This window comes from Carassius carassius, chromosome 5 (genome assembly GCF_963082965.1).
Source record: "Carassius carassius chromosome 5, fCarCar2.1, whole genome shotgun sequence".
NCBI classification, from domain to species: domain Eukaryota; kingdom Metazoa; phylum Chordata; class Actinopteri; order Cypriniformes; family Cyprinidae; genus Carassius; species Carassius carassius.
The window spans coordinates 26,299,347-26,320,000 of record NC_081759.1 but is presented as its reverse complement, the minus strand read 5'-3'; the positions used below and the strand labels follow the sequence as shown (position 1 = coordinate 26,320,000).

At 36.0% G+C, this 20,654-nt stretch overlaps 1 protein-coding gene across 1 annotated transcript; it reads right to left on the bottom strand.

Annotated features, from left to right (window-relative positions):
• Nucleotides 1–446: 446 nt before the first annotated feature.
• On the bottom strand, nt 447–13,895 carry LOC132141088 (dnaJ homolog subfamily B member 5-like). Its single transcript, XM_059550309.1, has 3 exons — nt 13,647–13,895; nt 10,520–11,160; nt 447–1,099 (listed from the first exon to the last, which is right to left on the bottom strand). The coding sequence occupies exons 1-3, from the start codon at nt 13,855–13,857 to the stop codon at nt 866–868; spliced, it is 1,086 nt and encodes a 361-aa protein (XP_059406292.1). The 5' UTR covers nt 13,858–13,895; the 3' UTR covers nt 447–865.
• Nucleotides 13,896–20,654: the final 6,759 nt, after the last annotated feature.

The window sequence follows — 20,654 nt, the reverse complement described above, 5'->3', positions numbered from 1 at the left end:
AAGAGCACAATGAAGATGACATTCTTCCTACCAATTTCTCCTTTTTTGGGTAAACTATCCCTGTAATGATGGTCACTGCCATACATCGTTTTTGGGTACAGAAATGACAAATTAATCTGATTAGAGAATTTTTTCAACAATAGCCTAAGGTCTTTGCTAATGAAACTAAAATAGCTGGTTTGAGCCACATTAAGGCACTCAAATATTCTGTGACCTCAAAAATCCTGTAATCATACCACCACAAATGCCAGTACCTGAAACCTCAAGAGCTACCAGAGAGCACCTGTAGACTGTTGAGATGCGTGAAGGAGGGGAAATATATCAAATAGTTACCAAATGACTCTGCTGGTGCTCAAAAATCCTAAAAATCCAAAAGTCTCCAATATGTCTTACATAGATCACTTCAGGGATGGGAATATAATCTGCTACAAAATAACATATCAAATCCAGAATCAATGGCCAACTGTTGTTGGATTATCCTCATATCCATCATTAAGCCAAAAATATTAAACTTTCATCCAAAAAATCCATCCTGTCTTTCTTGTAAGTGTTTGACTTCAACATGTTGACAAAGAGAATAAAAAATGTTAAGGGGAAATAATAAATAAAATAAAATACATTTTTTAATCCTGGTTGAAAAGTCATGAGCCTCGGTATAAACACAAACTACTTAAAAATCCCCCAAATCAACATTCCACATGTTCAGAGAAAGTGTTAATAAATTAGGTAAAACTGTAACAAAATATCAAATGAGCCTCTGGTCCTTACGACATATTTGTCCCTCTTCGAATTCAGCATCTGTTTTTTGGGGGGAAAACGGTGTGTTTGAAAAATGTAACCATACAGTGAATCCACTGAACTTCCTCTAAGATTGTGGCAGGTGCTGCTTGATGATCTCTCGGGACTGGGGTGGTATTCTGTCTGGGAAGCGCACCTGGAACTCCACTATCAAATCCCCGCGTTGAGATGGATTTTTTGGGAAAGGTAGGCCTTCTCCACGCAGTCTCTTGACTGTGCCTGGTTTGATGATATCGTTGCAGGGCAATGTGATCGCTCGGTTGTCAATGGTGGGAATGTTCACTGTACAGCCACACAATGCCTATCAAAAAAGCAAAGTGAAGTCAGTGCAAGAGCCGTTGATGGTATTTCAACACATAAGCACAAACTCTACATGGCGATATAGAGACCTAGTGTAAGATGCCTCTATGATGTTACAGGAACAGGGAGCACATGTACAGTATATATTCATATAAAATAGTAAGTGTATTTGCTAATATAGTACACTGTCTAAAAAAAAATTGTAATAGTATTTATGGTCAAAACTGTCAGTTGTGGTTGCCAGAACTTTACTGTAGAAAAACATTAACTGAAATAATGCTAATATACCAAATTTCCAAAATATATATATATTTTTTTACTTTATAAAATACGGCCTGCAAAACCAGTTTTAAAACACTGATGGTAAAGAGAAAACCACATGATACATCAAAATGCATCATAAGTAGCTTTTCCACAAGCTAAGGTAAATACTTAATACTACTATATAGAAGGTGCACAGTATCATACACATGAATACAAAACACAATCAAGGTAACAAACGTGACATTAAAGTAATGCAATAAACATCAACATAGTCCAATAGGGTAAATCTCCAAAGTTCATAACTGATGAGAAAAACTAACATTGTATAAAGGATTATGATTTGATTATCTGATGTAAAATACAGTATATAAAAAAGCAATATTTAAATATAAATACAATTTACTCATTCTAATATGCTGTCTAATATGATATGTGCTCAAATATATATTTTTTTTATTATTATCATTATTGAAAACAGTTGACGCATCCAGTTCATCAGTCAAAAACTGCATCATATTTTTGTGGAAATGGTCATGCATTATTTTGGGATTCTTTTGAATAAATATGAAGTACAAAAGAAGAAAATAAGAATCATTTTATTTATTTATTTATTTATTTATAAGAATCTATCATTATAAATGTATTTACCCTCATTTTTGATCCATTTAATGCATCCTTGCTTAAACTATTCATTCCTTATCTTTTATTACCACAAACTTTTGAATGGTAGTGTACATTTACATTATATTTAGATTTAGTCATTTAGCAGATGCTTTTATCAAAAGCGACTTAAAAATGAGGACAATGGAAGTCTCAATTAGCTTAATGCAGTACACGTAGCAAGGTATTTATTTATATTTTTCTACAAAAAAATATTAAGCAGGACTGTTTAAACTGTATTTTTGATTATAATACAGAATAGTGAGAATAAGAAACTTTCTTCAAAAACATTAAAACATATGATTAAAAACTTCTAGCAAGGGCTGTGAAGTTTGTACTTGAATTGTGTAAATGTGGGTAACCATGTGGGGATGTCCAAGTGTGTGTGTGTGTGTGTGTTATGCTACAGAAGGGGTAGCCGAGTGCACAGAAAGCTAATTTTGGCCACTGATCTCATTTCACATGGCTAATGAAGCAACTGAAAAATCATCTGAGCTAATAAATTGGAAAAAACTCAAATCAGAAGTTGCCATGGAACTAAAATGATATTACTTGTACAGATAGAACACTTTCAGAATTGTCAAAATAAGCAAACCATAATAACACCATAGTAATGTCCTCATTTGTAAGTAGTTTCGGATAAAACCATCTGCTAAATGAATAAACATAAATCACAAGGAAGCTGAAGCAACTGTTGATAAAGAAATTGTGATATTAGTTTTAGATCCTGGTGAGACACTGGTGGCATCCTCTGAGTTTCTGAAAGTTAATGCCAAAAAATATAAAAAATGACTTCACTGGTTCATATGGCCCCACAGTATGATAAGGTTAACAGATTTGTCGCACTTTCCGTTATAGAAGGGCTCAAGCTCAAAAATTCCCCTGGACCATCTGATAACTAAATAAAAATATAGCTGCAAGCAGCTATTTCCGGGGTTCAAGCGCTTAAGGAATTTAAGCATTTAAGGAAAGATACATTACATATTATTTAGGAAAGGCTGTACCAACGCAAATCAGTAATTAAAAAAAAAGCATTTTTGGCAAATTCAAGTAATTTACCATAGAAATATTATGTTTTTTAATGTTTATGACTGTTACAGTGCCAGCTGTGGTTCAATACCCTTAAAATTTCACAAGCTTGTTTAGAATCACTTCTTGCTCAGCAGGTTTTGTAAAGTTTTGAGTTTTCCTTTAGGCAAATTTATTTTGGGTAAATTTGGACAGGAATTTTTTTTGAAAATTATTGGCGTAGAGAATCCAGAGAATTGTACTCCAGTGTTTTTTTTCCATATTGAGCAAAAAACCTAGGACTATTTCACAAAAGCAGGTTTTTTACATCTCAATCATTTAACAAATTATTAAATTGATAGCAGTGGTTGTAGAGGCAAAGTTTTCCGGAATGAGGACTTATATTGTATGATATGAATATTGTGGGTATGTGCAAAAAACCATGCAATGTACAATCATTTACACCCTTGAAAAATGTGATATTGCCCCCCAGTGGCTGGTTTCTTTAAAATTTCTCTCCGTGAGTTTCATACCGATCAGCCTTCATTGACTTTGTCAAACAGGTGCTCAAATTTTGTTGGCCAATGGCAACAATGATTTTTGATATACTCTGTCGACACTTGTGGCACTTTGGACCAAGACCGATTTTCATGTTAATAGGACAAATGGTTTCACAGTTATAGCCATGTTTATGTTTTTTTTTCCCCCTCTTATGGCACCACCGAGTGGCCAAGCTCCACATTTATTTTTCTGTGATCTCAGATTGAGCTCTTAGGTACGTTCAGGAGTTATAGGCATTTTACTAAAAGTGGCCCTTCCCCTTTTAAACGTTTTGGTGCCCCTTTGTGATGGTGAGTGAGATTTTTGATAATCATTGGTATTCACTCCCTAGATAATCTTTCTGTGCGGCTTATGTGTGGTTCCGATTTGGCGCAAAAGCCTAGGACTAGTTCGCAAGCTCACAAGCAAATCTGAGGCATGAGTTTTGTCTGGCTTGAGCAAGGGATTCCAACAACATAAGACACTTGAGACTGTGACTAACGGTTTAAGAGTTATGAGTGATTTCATACTTTTGTTCGCTATAGCGCCCCCATCAGTTCGACTGGGGCGAGCCTTGGTCACGCTGTAGGCGTCGTGAGTACTACCATGCCTCCAAGTTTTAAGTCTCTACGACTTACAGTTTGGTCTGCAAAACCAGTTTTATGTGGAGATCACTGATCGGATACGCGCTTGAACCCCATAAAAAAATAAAAATTAATTCCTGAAATGTAACTGACAGGATTAGATGAGCAAGATCCTCCTTTATTCACTTCTGGAACATCATATAACTTTTGTTACTTTTGATCTTCCAACAGAGCTTCATTTATTCCCCCTTCAGTTGTTCCAAACTAGTAGAAATTTCTACTTTTCTGCTGAACCTAAAAGAAGATATTTTGGACAATGTGGGTAACCAAACAGGTTCTGGTCTCCATTGACTACCATAGTATTTATTTTTTTCTATGGAAGTCAGTGACTGAGTGGATATCTGAACATGCGGACCAGTTTGGTAACTCACATTCTTTAAATATCTTCATTCATGTTCAACCAACAAAAGATAATAATACAGGTTTGTAACAACTTCAGGGGGAGTGAAAGGCGACAATTTTTATTTTGGGGTAAACTAGCCTATTCCTTTAAGTATCAGGATAATAAGCATGAAATGGCTAAATTCAAGACTTAAAGATTAAAACTTAGCTGTGTGAAGCTAAGTGAAGTGAAGAGCCTGTTGTTATTGCATGTGAGCTTATGCTGGAAAAGCTTTTCATGAACTTTCTGTGAATACCAAGCACAAATATTGCCAGACAGCTATGCTTAGCAGCTGCCTCAAGGGATGAGAAAATGTGTTCTCAATGACATCAGCTCCTTCCTACAGACAGCAGCAGTGTGGGCTGGGGGGATGGAAGCCGTGGGATTCATGGAAAGAAGGGAGTAGCTGATACTCTCACAAAACAGTTGACCATGACAAGTTGCCAGACATCTCTCCAGCTCTGGCTAATGATGATGTTTCCCAAACAGCAACTAGAATTAAACCAAACTTCATGTTAGAACTGCAGCAGAACTTACTAATTTACACAATGTTTTCACCCAAAAACTGAAAAAGTTTTATGCGTTTTGCCTGCTCGTGTACACGACAACTACCTTTTGGGGACTGAAAACACATATTTTTGAAAATGAGTTTCAGAGTGCACGTTTTTGAAAACGCCACATTTATTGTTTCAGTGTAAAACACCCAAAACTGGAATCTTTGAAAACAGTGACATAATGGGCATGCGCAGTACGTGTCGATTTTAAAGGCGAGCACGAACAAAAACACACAACAATGGTGGAGTATATGGTACTGTTGTTGCTGCTAAAGAGTTTGTTAACGCTTCTTCAGAAGCAGCATATACAACATATAACCGTCACTTCCCTCAAGTACTGTTTACTAAAAAGGTCCCAGTTCCAACTACTGGCCCGGCATACATAATACAGTGTTTTTGGTCGTTTTCGCCGATATGTGTAAATGCGAATTGTTTTCAATATGTTGTGTATGCGTAAAATTTTTCAAAACGTGAGGGAAATAGTACATTGTTGCTAAACATAGTCTTGTTAAAGGAGATTAAAAATAAAATAAATTCTGGTCCACAGCTAGGTCAATGCTGGTCCATATACTGGTGTCATTAATCTGGACACCAGTATATGAAGTTTGCAGAACATTTCCATTAGAGAGATATATAGGCTACAACTACATTTACAAACCCATTAAGCAAGCAGATAATGAAATAAGTGTGTCAATGGCGACACAGACAAGCAGATAGTCGACTGCAACTATACTCGTAAATTGTTGTAATTTTTTTTGTCACTCTTTCATGATCAAAATATGAAGAGTTTTGTTCCAAAACGAAATAAACGCCATTTTAAAAAAACGGAGTTTCCACCAAAATCAGTATTTTATCTGGTCGGTATTGAAAAGTAAATTTGTCATTTTACGCAAAATGTGTTATCTTCCGAGTTATTCTGTAATCTTTTTCTACCTTTCTTTCCAAAACACGACAAACGGCAGTCTCCCTTCTCTGCAGAATGCGATATATCTGCTCAACCAATCACAGCGCACCATTCCATGCACTCTAGACAGTAATGTCAGTGCTTTGAATACACCAGGCACCCGTTTTTTCTCGTCTACTTTGTACTTTGTGATCAACAAACAAACTTTTTGTTGGACTGCACGATAAATCGCCTGTGATTGTCATGTGCATCACAGCAGTAAACCCAATTCTGTGATTAATATTTAATCTCCATCACATGCTTTCAGATGGATACACAGAGCCGTAGATGACTGACAAGGGCCAAGCTATGCAATATCGTGTTCATAATCGCAGATGAGTCGCATTAGATTATGAACACGGTATTGCGTAGCTTGTCAGTGTAATAGTTTTTATTAATGCCATTAATGTTTTTGTTAATACAACGTCAACTAAATTAATGTAACATGGCAGAGATTAAAGCACTTTTGGAAGTTGAATGTAAGGGAAATATCACTGTGGAATTTCTGTGGTCTAATGTGATATTGTTGTTCATGATGAAATTTTATTTTATTTCTGAAATTAATTTATAGCATTAACAAGATGACCCCTTTGAATTCATTTTGGGAGCCATGACTGACTGAATGTGTTTTTAGTCCAGTGACTGTATATAAGAATAGTATTGACATAGTTCAGAGGCTGTCATAAGTGGATAAACCATGTTGTGTATTTCATAATCTTTGAAAATCTAAATCTGGATTTGAATTTTGGAAATTGTAGGGTTTGTTGTATTATGTTATATTTTGTTATGTTTTGATTAAATAGTTGTATTTGCATCGTATTTTTAGGTTGCCTGTTGTACATCTGGCCTAGGACTGCAGATGAAAACTAGCCTCTTGGCTAACTCTGGCATATTTTGACTTGTCATGTTAATATGCATTGTCGTTGTAATAAAAAAAAAAAAAAAAAAAAAAAAAAAAAAAATATTGTTTAATGTTATTATAACCTAAAGATGTTATGTGAAATTTTTTTGAAACAGAAAATGGTGGTTTTAATCTTGCCACAAATTGGATTCAAAATGGATTTATAGCATTTTGGAACCAAACTCTTCTATGTAAGGACAGGATGTATTTAGGATTCCATAGGACTGACAACTGTATTTTGACATATTCTGCTCAGAACAGTGTATGTGACGTGTTCACACATATTAAAGCTGCATTCAGTTGTTTGATGCTAAAATGGTGCTTAAAATGCTGTATACAGTACATTAAGAAATAAATAGTGTTTTTATAAAGAGTCATTTGAATAAGGAAAACTCACATGACATGAAAACTGTACTCAGTAGTTTTCTATAAAAGTTTTTAAATTAGTCAACATTAAGAAGTCACCTCAATGTATTTCACCATGTTGAAATGCCATGACCTGCTGTGTTTCACTAAATAGAGTGAATCCCTAGTAGTAGGGAGTAGTGATACCTAAACTGCATCTATTTTTGTTGGACAGGCAGTGAAATTGATTATTACTGTATGTAGCTTGCTCTCTAAAACTAGTATCAGTGTAATTGACATAAAATTCAGAGATGATCATAATGATCCACGCTGATAGATGGCAGTGCAGCGCAGTGTTGGGGAAAGTTACTTTTAAATGTAATGCATTACAATATTGCGTTACTCCCTAAAAAAGTAACTTATTACGTTACTTAGTTACTTTTTATGGAAAGTAATGCATTACATTACTTTCGCTTTACTTTTTAAATCTGAGCAGGGCTTGATTGTTTTTAAGAAGTTCTATTTATAGCAAATGTAAAAGCCCCTTCACACCAAAAAGTGTAATGAATAAACCTCAGGCTGAAGAAAGAGTAAATTCACGTCTGTACAGTAGAACACAGAAGGTTAAACACTCTTCAGGAAAAAAAAAAATAGAAATATGAAGCACAACTGGATCATCAAAAGTCTACAGCAAAGTCATTAGTTAATAAAATGGGATTAGATAAATTTGTGCTATTTAACATATTTAATTATTGCAGGTTTGTGTCATATTCTGAGTTTGCATTTCACCATTTTAATTGATTTTGATGAATACTAAATCAGTTTTTTTGCAACTGGGATGAATTAATGCACATTAACATTTAGTCTAGAAATACATTATGTTCACACAGCGCACACAACGCCTCTGTACTTCTAATTTCTCCCAATATGGGATAATAATTTTTTTGTAAATTAAAAAGTAATGTGTTACTTTACTAGGTGGTTGAAAAGGTATTCTAGGTACTCTGAATAGGTAACTGAAGTTACTTGTAATGCATTACTCCCAAAACTGATGCAGTGTCTATTATCATTGTGCTATTAGTACTTATGAGGAACAGCGACGCTAATGTTAACTGAAGAGCTACTGAATTCACCTTTAAGACACTGTGCTCAAATTAACAAATTAACTTTACTGATCTAAGATCACATTCAGAGCTGACTTGAATAATCTAGCATTATCATACAGATAGCATCATGTGGGCCCGTGTTTCCTCAGCACCACTGCTAGGGCTCTTTAGTACTGCTGATGAGTAATTATTAAGCGAATATGTATGGAAATTACCAGCAGACAAGGACCTTATAGCTGTCTCGCTCTTGTACAAACCCATGGTCATTACCAACAGGCAATTAAAGAAACTCTGAGCTCTAATTAAAGCAATGCCTTGGGGTTCCACTAAGAGCATCTCTAAATGAAAAGTGATATTGAAATGAAGACAATGTTCCCCTGAGAACAGTCTAGATCCGTGCTAAATCTGTCCTCTGAATGTGTTTACAATAAACAGACAGATGACAATTTGTGGGGCAAGTTGCCATCAGTATGCATGAGATGGTACCAGATGGCAAAACAGTTTGTGATGTTCACTGCTACTTATCAGGTTTCATTCTGGGCATCTAATGAGCGAGACCTTTAAAAGTAGGCTAAATCACTGACCTTAAAACATCTCCAAAATGATTAGCAGACAGTTAAAATAGGCTCTGAACATGTTTTTAGATATTATTTAAACCTATTTTTGACATTAAAAAGGCAAAAATGCTGTAGAGCTGAAAATCTTATGGAAACATTGTTTAAAACAGCTGATAGCTGCCTTCCTACTCTGGCTGAGCTGCCAAAGTAAAAGTTGTCAAAAGTAAAGTTAACTGAAAGACAAGAATATGTTTTCACTGTTAACCACAGTGGTGCCCCGAAACACATCATGGTCACTCAAGACTGACACTAAGGCTATTTCTGCTGACCTCTGTCACTATAAAGTATTAACTGACTACTGACAGTGGTTTTCTAGGTCACTAGACAAACAGAAATATATGCAGTTACTGTAGACCATAGTTATTATGCTCAGTAGGTCAGCCCATGAAAATCCCATTACATCTAGGCGACATCAATTATATATTGAAATTATTGGTTTGATTTAAAAATGCATCATGTTTCAGTGTTTGATGACTTCATGCAGAATTCTCTGTGCTTTACTGAATCCCCTCAGGCCAGCACTGCAGCAGTGACACTAAGAGCTGTTAAACACCTAAACTTTTATAATAAAAAAAAACTATGCCATGAAAGATACAAAAGAAATAAAATTCACAATTGTTCTGAAATCTAACATTTTGATTACAGTTATGATTTTCAGCTGCTTGTTTATTATGTACAAACAACAAGTGATTCCATGTGCAACCTGAAAAAACACACTCGGTTCGAGTCACATGACAATTGTATGTGCGTAGTTCAACTCTACCAGGTGAGTTCAACTTGCTTTTTCAAAGCGAGGACTCTGCTTTGGCGTATGACACCGCACCATGACATTCCTGTGCTCTCACACTGAAGTGGGACAGAGAGTAAATCAGCAATGACGTTGAGCCATGGAGGGACTCTACACTCACCAGGCATGTGTCTTATCAAGTCCTATAGCTATGGCAGATTAACACTGGGCATGCTCAGGTATATTTACCCATATACACACATTATAATGTTATGCAAAAATATGTTTCATAATGAAATTGTAGATAGATAATGCAGGACAATAAAACCAACAATGGTTTGCATGTGGAGAATAATGCAGCCAAATTTAGCAGCTGTGCAGGTTAACAAGGTCAGCACTTATTTTGGACTCGGCAGGGTTGATACCAATTGAAGCCCATTAATTTACTCTGTAAGTCCATGTAAATGAGGGCACAAAGGCCAAAGGGTGGTCTGGTGTTGAGATTGCAGTAAACCTGTCTAATCTAAGTCTAGGTCTGTCTATTCTTGGGTTACAGAAGCCAACTGATAAAACAACCCAGTTTGCTTTGATGGCCTGACAGGAAATGTTAAGAAAGTGTGAAAAACCACATAGGTGCAAAAACCTATTTCAGGCTAATAACCAATTGAGGGTAAAAAAAAAAAAAAAACATGGTGGAAACCTAAAAAACTGAACAATGAAATACACATACCTCCTTAAGACCAATCTTGGCTGTGTAAACGATGTTGGATCCATCTCTTTTGAAGAGTGGGTGCCCTTTGTCTTTGAGCACAAATGCAATATCAGCGGGAATGTTCTCAGGTGTCTCATCACCCTCTTTGGGGAAGGTGATCTTGGTCCCTTCCTTCCAGCCTCTCTTGATGACAATGTTAAGGATCTTGTCCTCTGTCCTCATTGTCTTTCTGTCTGGGTTCAGTCTTCGGTGAGTGATACGCATCCGCTTGGTACATCCATGGAAGATCTCCTCTAGAGACACCTTAAGCTCATGTACTACTGGAGGGTCCTGTACTTTCCTACGGCCACCATGAAGAGGCTCGTTACGATGTCTTCGACCTCCACCATGATGAAAACCATTGATACCATTGAAGCCAAAGTGGCTAAAAGAACTGAAAGGATCATCATCTCCATCCATGTCAATGTCCATGTCATGATCGCCACCATGGACATTAGTGCCATTGGTGGTTCCCCGTTGGCGTCCAGAGCCAAAGAATATATCAAAGGGGTTGGAACCTCCAAAGAAAGAAGCAAAGGTGGCATGTGGATCCCCATGGAAGGTGTAGTGATATGTAGTCCCTTGTCCACTAGATGAGCCTGTGCCACCTGTCTTCAAACCTAGATTGAAATACACAGGAGGAACAATGCATCAGGTTTTTCTGTATTTACAAAGTTATTTTAAGTTCTGCTTAATTCCACAGGTTAGCATCTTCTGTGACAGTTTCAGGTCAGCAAACACTCTAGCTTCCATTAATATTCAAGGCTTTAAAAAAGTATAACTTTATGTCATCTCATAAGTACACTAAGGATTGACGGAGCCATATTAAGGGCATCACCGACTTAGTGAGTCTGCCACTGCTACAGTTGCCTTCAAAAGTCAGTTCTGCTTGCCACTGATAAAACCTAAGCCACTTTCTAATAAAATGTCAACTAAAATAGGATGACTTCAACTATAATGGCCTACTGCATACAATATTTTAAGAATTCAATACTGTGTAAGTATAGATAACTCAATATAAAAGGACATTTTTTTTTTCAAAAGAAGCATGGACATTGACACTACAATGCCTAGTTGAAACTGTTAACCTATACCAATGGATGCCAACTCCAAGATAATTATTTGACTCGTATCCTCTACACTACTAAGAGGACAGTCTACTTTATTCTATTACAACTACTTGAAACAGACAAAAAGTTGAACACCTCCATGACAAGCTATTTCTATTTGTTTAGTGAAAACCGAAAAACACTGAAATGGTCTGACTTCAACTTCTGAAAAATTGTAACAGCCCAACAAATTGGCAACTGAGATGTTAATTCTAAACTCCTGCTGGATAATTATCAAGTGCTAGCCTACAGCATGACGTAGCATGGAATAGCATTTGATTTAGTCTGCAACTGCTCACACATCACCATTTTGAGGTGTAAAGCTCAACAGAAGACCTGCCAAGTCTTTCTCTGTTTCTTTTCTCCACCCCCGCTCAGTTTGGTTACAAATTCAGATTGCTGGACAAAGAACAGAAATACGATTTTAAACAAGCAGTCTACTTAATTTCTATTATTGTCCCTTAGCTGGCTTGTCTTGGTAGCCTGGTTCTTAAAAAAATATTTTGGCAAGAACATGCAGTACAAATCCTGGACAAGTGATGAAACTGAGTGGAAGACCACAACATGGTGTGTAAGTGCTCTTTAAGCTCTAGTGTCAGAAGGTTCACTGCAAAACTATCTTGTTCACAAAAATAGAAGTACAGAAAGAGCAGGTCAATTAGGATCAAACAATCATTTATTTTGTGCTTTTCGGTTCTGTTAAAAAACCATTAACACCCATGCGTTAAGGTGGGTGATTGATGGCTTGTAACAAATGCACTCCTTCTAATGATCAGGACACAAGCTGACTCATCTTCCAGCTTCACATCTTCAACTCTTCAGTCTGCCTACTTAATGCGGACACCTTATAAAACATGTTTCAACCACATTCTTTGCAACTTCAATGAACTCCTCAGGCCAAAACAACTAAAGAGTGGATGGTTATTAAAGTGGGTCATTTGGGAATAACAGATTCATAGGCCTATACCTTAATACAAAATTAAAAACATAATACATCAGTGTGAATCTGTTAATAGTGCCAAATTAGCTTGCTGCTGCCAAGCCTTTTGACTGTACCCAAAGGCTCTTATTTCATGCAAAATGGAACAACAGTGCACAGAAAGAACGGTTGCAAAGACTCTAAAAACATAAAGGGGTTCCTTGCGAAATTCATGAGCAACATTAGTAAAGGCGGAATTGGCAGGTGTACTCAGTGTAAAGATGCTTAGTTTGGCATCTAGCCTGGAGTTGGCATAAGTGGGAACATTTGAAATCCTTCTTTGTTTCAACCGACTTTTTTCTTATTTTGGAAAAGTGCCATGTTTATAGTCCTTGCATTTGTCAGAGAACTTTTCTGCATCATCCTGTAGTGTGAGGGAGTTATTTTGATTGTCAGGAAAAAGCAGAGGAGGTAAAGCTGCTTTGACAGTGTATGAAGAACAGTGATCTAGCCACGTGAGATATGATAACGATCCTTTTAAGGGTTGTCCTATCTGGTATAAACAGAACTGTGCCTGGGTCCATTAAGTCTTGTTGTTATTAGCATGTATTGTTTTCTTAGAAAATATATATTGGAGTATTGTGCACTATTTTAGACTGTAAATATGAATACAACATTTTAAACCTAGGGGAAAACTGACTCCCAGGTTATTGTGTTTCATATTCCACACTACTCACACTTAACCTTGGGTTGAAAATTAATCCTTGTTATTCATAATCCGACATTTCACACTATATATTCCTAAAATCCGGGCTACTATATATTGCTAAACCACTTCAAATTACATGTGTGAAATGTTAATCTACCCAGGTTTATAAGCAGATTTTACAACAAAAATAATCCAGGATTGAGCACAGTGTGAAAAACTTTAAAGTTTAGTTTGTCCAAATCCATAAATGAACAGAGAACTGGCTACATACTGATTATCAAATTATTGTTTCCTAGAAAAGTAATAATGGCCCAAGGCAGTGAGATGTTTGCCATTGGTTCTTCTGTACATGGACCCAACCATACTTACCATCCTCGCCGTATTGGTCATAGATGACTCTCTTCTTTGGGTCACTCAGAACCTCATAAGCTTCTGCTATCTCTTTAAACTTCTCTTCAGCATTGGGATCCTTGTTTTTGTCTGGATGGAACTTTAGGGCCATCCTTCTGTAGGCCTTTTTGATTTCATCCTCATTAGAGCCTGAAGTTATGCCAAGGATCTTATAGTAGTCCTTCCCCATGGCTTTGGTTTACAGATAGAGTCCTTCCAGAACGACCAAACTTTCTGCAAAACAACGATGAAAACAAGCAAAGTAAATAATAAAGTAATAAAAATGCATTCAGGTTATATTTAATTCACACACACACACACACACACACACACACACACACATACATACACATATATATATATAAACGTAAATTGCTTGATACTAATTCCTTGTTTTTTATATGTTAAGTAAACTTCTGCTCTTGTAATATTAACTTATGTCTAGCTTCTGCTGCAATCAGTAGGCTAAGTGATCACGATATTCTTAAGAGAGAGGCAGTAGACAAAAATAAAACACCGCAGTATATTCTACAGTTTTCTCGTAGTGGCCAAGAAAGAATTCAGTAACACAACATCGATATTATTTGAAATGAAATTGTATGGATGAGAACAGATCCTGAACACCGGCCGTTTGGGCGGCACTGCAGAGCGCTCGAGAAACACTAACAAAGACTTGATGTTCAGCATATTATAGAGCACTTTCCATTTACACACAAACAAACATGAATTTAAAACAATGTCATTTTGCATCCAGGCTCATTTTATCTCTTTTCCGTTTGTCTAAAAACGGCTCTGTTTAAAATACACGCAACACCCAACACTGTATCCGTCAAGAACACGACGAGGTTGATTAAAGCTCACCACGATATCTGCAGAACAATGATGTCGGTTTGCCGCATCCGAAAGGAAATCCTCATCGCTAAATCAAAACCTCTGAGGTCTCACGGTATTCCTCTCCGGTATTTAATGATGTCATGGTGACCACCAATGAAAAAATAACGGGCGACTGGTGACTGAGTGATATCTGACTGACGTCAGTTAGACAAGCCTGACCTCTTTATGTATTCCTCCCATAAAAACAGATTTTTGGATTATCCGCGTCTGCACCAGCATGCAGCTGTAAAGGTATAGGCTCTCTGCAGGATGTGCACACCAGGGTGCGATTAAACATCGTCCTTAAATTAGACGCAAGCAGAGACGAAATCAATACCGGCTGTGTCTCAAAATCTTCTGAGCTGTCTAAGCAGCAGGCACAGGGGTTTTATGACACACGCGCTTTCTTAAAAGTAAAGATTACCATACACATTCAAAAGCCTGATGCTGACTACGGTCCATGATCTGCTATTAGGATATATTAAGTTATCGTATCAATATCAGTCGTTACCATTAATTGTGAATCGGCATAAATGTAAATGTTTTATAATAATTCTGGGAGAGCTAACGTTACTCAAGTTATCAAATTCCGGCGAGACTAACGCTTTTAAAAACAGACTATAGCCTTTAAAATCTCACAGTGAAATCTTGCTGGAAAGGATAAAGACTCTCAATCAGACGCACATGTGTGTTCCAGTTGTATTTTTGAAGGTATACAAAATTAAAAAACAGAGCTTACCGTATCAAAGTATCCTTTAGCTGTCTGCCGGTCAGAGCTTCATGACATTCAACTCCATCCCATTAACCACGCCCCTAAGTTACATATGTCCCGCCCCGTACACGCCACAAATAAATCACTCCAGTCCGAAACACTGGTGCACCTCCAAAATCATAACTGGCTTGGGGGTGCATTTTAGGTATCTGACAAAATGCATGTGCTTACAATAATAATAAAAAAAACATGCACGTATTTAAATATATTTTATATTACTGTGTGTGTTTGTGACTGTGGTTTTAACCTGGAAAAACACTGTGTATGTGATAAACTTTGATTTTGAGAAAGGTAGAGAGTGTATAAAGACACAAAGACTAATGCAGCATCAGTGATTTTTATTGCTTATGCCTCTCTTCATTTCCCAGGATGTGCTCTTCACTCATACAGAGCCCATGCAGACCAAGTGATCGATACAGCTGTCTGGCCCTGTATCAGGCTTTTACTACCCAGACGTCAATCCACAGTCTGAGAGTTTACATTATTTAGTTATTAAAACAAAAACAAAAATGGCAGGTGGGTAGGCCTAAATGATGACAGAATTTTCATATTTTTTGGATGAACTATTATTTAAATATTTTATTATTAGATGTATTTCTAGGAGGGAGCTTTGAATCATGATTTGTGTTTTTTGGTTGGTTGTCTTTATCTATAAAAATAATAAATGTTAAATATAACAATAAGTCAGTCTTTTTTCATATTTGAACAGCAAAAACAATTATTACAACTTAAAATAATAGTTTTCTATTTGAATATACTTTAAAAAAAATAATTTATTCCTGTGATGCAAAGCTGAATTTTCAGCATCATTACTCCAGCCTTCAGTGTCACATGTAACATCCAGTCTATCACATGATCATTTAGAAATCATTCTAATATTCTGATTTATTATGAGTGTTGGAAACAGGTCTGCTGTCTAATATATTTGATAATTAAAAGGTTAAAAAGAACTGCATTTATTCAAAATAAAAAAAAATTCTAATAATATATATTCTAATAATATATTTTCTTTACTATCACTTTTTATCAATTTAACACATCCTTGCTGAATAAAATTATTGATTTTATTTTTAAAAAAAAGAAAAAAAATACTGACCCCAAATTATTGACCAGTAGTGTATATTGTTATTACAAAATATTTATATTTTAAAAACATAGCTTCTTTTTTTTTTTTTTTTTTTTTACTTTTTATTCATCAAAGTATCCTAAAAAAGTATCACATGTTCTGAAAAAATATTAAGCAGCAGAACTGTTTCCAACTTTGATAATGAATCATCAAATTAGAATGATTTCTAATCTGATCATGTGATAATGATCCTAAAAATAAAGCTTTGCATCACAGTAATAAATGATAATTTAAAGTATAATACATTTAAAAACAATTATTTTAAATTGTAATAATATATCACAATATTTAATTTTTTTCTGTATTTTTGATCAAATAAATGCAGGCTTGATGAGCAGAAGAAACGCTTTTCAAAAACATTAAAAATAGTAATGTTTCCAAACTTTTGGTCTGTACTGTATATGTAAAATATACTGTATGTAAAATATGTTTGACTTAATCTATTATGTAAACAGATATATAAAATGACATATGGTCATATATACTAATAACTATATAACAGTATAGGCTACTTTTCCCTCAACATTTCTTATTTTTTTTTTTTTTTTGGATGACAAACCTGGTCTATTAACATGCTGATGAGTCATACTAAATCCAGCGTCATGCTGTATCCCATTTATTAGTTTAGTCGAGAAAAATGTCATTACAAAATCCTCATGTCTTTCTTGTTTGTATAAAGTTAGCTCACATCTTTAAATAGACAGAAATGAAGAGCAGGCAGAAAGAGGTGGACTGATGGGAATAAGTGCACCTGAATCATCACAGCACTTGAGTGTGGAGGAGAAATGTAAATGATTGAGTGACTCAGAACCTCCCACAGGTGACAACTTAAGTGCAGTGACTTAACAGTCATTTAACCCCTTATGTGCAGTATGAGAAGATGGCTCAAGTTAAATACTTGTTTTTATTATTATTATTATTATTTGTAAGTTATAATGGCAGTTAAGAATATAACACAGGTGAAGTTTGCTCGTCACAAGAAAATAGAAGACCCCCTAAAGGTGCCACATCATCCGAAATACCCCCAACCCACAGCTAGATAAGCATCTTCGTGTTAACCGGCCCTACAGACTGTACCTCCACTGTCCATCCACCTCTTCAGCTCTCCACATGACTAAACAACTAAATGACCCAATAAACAAATAAATAAATAAAATCCCACACACGTCTAACTGAATGAGTTCTTGCGCTGCAGGGGTGGCATATACAAGTGGAGGCTTTCTTTTGCAAAAACTTTCTCTCTAGATACAATAGTATCTGTAGGAGACAACGTACGTCATTCTGTGGTCACGCATAGTGGGAACACCGTCTGAACAAATGGGGAGCAGAGCGCGAGCGCGAGCGCGAGCGAGACAGCACACTGCGTTTGAACACCGGGTAACAGAACAAATTTCACACACAAAATGTACTTCAACACCAGACAGCATAATGGTAGCCATGACAACTGGACCCAGAGCTAGACAGTGCGTCTATATCTCTATGCCTCTGTCAGTGTCTTCTGATACCACTGACATCTGTCAGTACAGAACAATATGAAACAAAAGTCTGTTTCATTAGGGAGACTAGAGATGACAGTTTAGTGTAACTGATGAGGTTCTCTGCTGTAGGTTAACTATATTTCATCAACTCTTAAAGGGACAGTCCAGCCAAAAGTGAAACATCTGTCAGCTTTTCTGATCCTCATGTTGTTCCAAATCCATATGGCTGTCTTTCTACTGTGGAACACAAAAGGAGATATTTAGCAGAATGTCCAAGCTGCTTTTTTCCATAAAGTAAAGGTGAATAGTGTCCACTAGGGGTAGCGGTTCAGTTTATGTCAGAGTTTCAACACCCTCTTTCAGCATCATGGCATAAGGCACTCGCACTCATCATTGTAATTTACTGGGAAGCCAGAATACGACAGAAACATACATTAGCTCAACTCAGTCTGTTTTACCTGTTGTTATATTTAATGCATTTAAGTTCAACTATGGTAAGTGCTCGCCAAACTGTGGGTGGAGAACGGTATGGTTCGATTTTTTCCTGAGAACCATTACACCCCTAAAGTCCACAGCTGTCCTTGGTCCAAAAAGAATTCCAAAAATAATTCTGAGGACAGAATTAGCATTTTTGTGTGTGTGTCATTTTATTCTCATGGTCTAAACTGTCCTTATATCACTCAATCAATAACCTTAATGTTATTCCGAATGATCTGAATAATAATCTTAAAAACATTTCAAATAAACAAATTCTTATGTAAATATTATAACACTTCATTTAACTTAACCAGTCAATATACTATTAAAACAAATCCAATTTAATTAACGTTAATATCCAATATTTCCTGAGATGTAACACTTGCACAAAGAAATAACTTTTTGACATTTGTGAAGTATAGCTAGTCATCTCTCAGACAGTTCTGTGGGCTGCAGACCTAAAGGTTAGCATGACATCTATTAGCATGATTCAGCTGAAAATGTGGTGCCACAGGGACTTGGAGACTCTTGTCCCTGTTATTATCACGCCAATGAGAAATAAACACACAAATACAAAAAGACAGATGTGACTGAAATCTGTTCACCACAGAAGTTCAGAAACGAACCGATGACACAACTGCTGCTAACTTTGATGCTGGTATTTTCCAGCTGTAAATATGAACGGGCAACAGAATATCTGTTTCAAAATACATTTATAGTAGAATATTCTGTTTCTATGAGGTGAGTGTCTGCTCATATAACAAACTGTGATGGAGACCCCCTTTTTTGATGTCTCAATGGGATTTATGAAATTAAATGGTCATATCACATATATATATATTATATATATATATATATATATATATATATATATACGCATCTAAAAAAAAATGTATATCGTGAAAAAGTTCTATTTTTGTAACTTTTTTCTTCCCCATTATTGTGGTTTCAAAAAACAAGAGATACCCGAAATTTATACTGTAGGGATGGTCTTTAAATGAAACTCAAATGTAAATATTCTAATATTTTGAGGTACTGGATTTTTGACTCATGAGCTGTAAGTTCTAATCATCAAAATTAAAACAAAAATTTTTTTTAGAAATTTTTTACTTCATATATAATGAAAGTTTCACTTTTTGAAATGTTACCAAAAATGAATATTTTCAAGATATGCAAATATTTTGATTCTCGCTCTCATGGCGTTTTCACTCTGGTATAACAGCACGATGACTCAAACTCTCTGCTCCTGTTCAGGCTCACTGGACTACACTGCTTTTCCAACACTGTAAAACTTTCATTTAATACACTCATAAGATAATCAGCGAGAAACAAGTCTACAGGGTTTAATAACCATAGAAGGAAAGTTTTTGTAAACAAAGCTTCTCAGAAATAGTAATGGAAATATGGTAACTAATGTTGGCTGATATATTAAAAGAGATCCATCACTAACAACTGGCAGTTAATCCTCATAAGTCATGTGTTTCATTAGAGCTGTATTGCAGATAGGATCTCCCGTGTAAGTGCAATGCACCGCCAGCACTCGACCAGTTTTCAGCACAGGATTTATTGTTTTTATAATATACTGGGCTATTTAGCAGTCAAATGTCTTTATATGTCTCTACAACATATGATTCTGTGCATGTGTCAGAAAAACCCCAATAATGGCCTTTACAAGTGTTTAAACATAATAGCAAATTATCACAAATTTCACCCTAAGCCAAAAAAAGGCCCGAATTCAGTTGTTAGAGGCTTATGAATATTTATACAAAGGACAAACTCTGTATCCGCTGTGTCAGACATCTTTCAATGCCACAGGCTTGGTCTAAAATGGGACAGAATCAGGGAGAAATAAGGTTACTGTGATAGAGCTGTTCAAACTACAGCACAGAGTATCTTTGGGTTAGGACGAGGTCAGCTGTTTCAAGTCTCAGCCGCTTGTACCTCTGACAGCCCTTGCCTTCACCACGAACACTCTAGACTGAAGAGAAGGGAAAGGGAGCAGTGAGCCTCTCATACTGTAGCCCTGGTGTGTCACACACACTGAAGAGTAGCCAGAAGCCAGGAGGAGGAAGAAAACTAACTGTATAATATTATCAAATTTGAGCTCTTTGCTATGAATATTTTGATGAAACTTTGAATATAGACAGACACCTTCTAAGAAGTTTAAGCTTTTAGAATTAGCTTAGATCATCATCTGAGAGTTTTAATGCTTATTATTACTAAGTTTAATGATTTATTGTGGTTATGTTTTATTAAACAGC

What these genes read in the sequence shown, in the direction of transcription:
- LOC132141088 (XM_059550309.1), bottom strand. Translation starts at nt 13,857, where the DNA reads ATGGGGAAGGACTACTATAAGATCCTTGGCATAACTTCAGGCTCTAAT. An exon ending in TGACCAATACGGCGAGGATG is followed by an intron (nt 11,161 to 13,646) that starts GTAAGTATGGTT and finishes ATTTCAATCTAG; the next exon opens with GTTTGAAGACAGGTGGCACA. An exon ending in CCAAGATTGGTCTTAAGGAG is followed by an intron (nt 1,100 to 10,519) that starts GTATGTGTATTT and finishes CTTTTTTGATAG; the next exon opens with GCATTGTGTGGCTGTACAGT.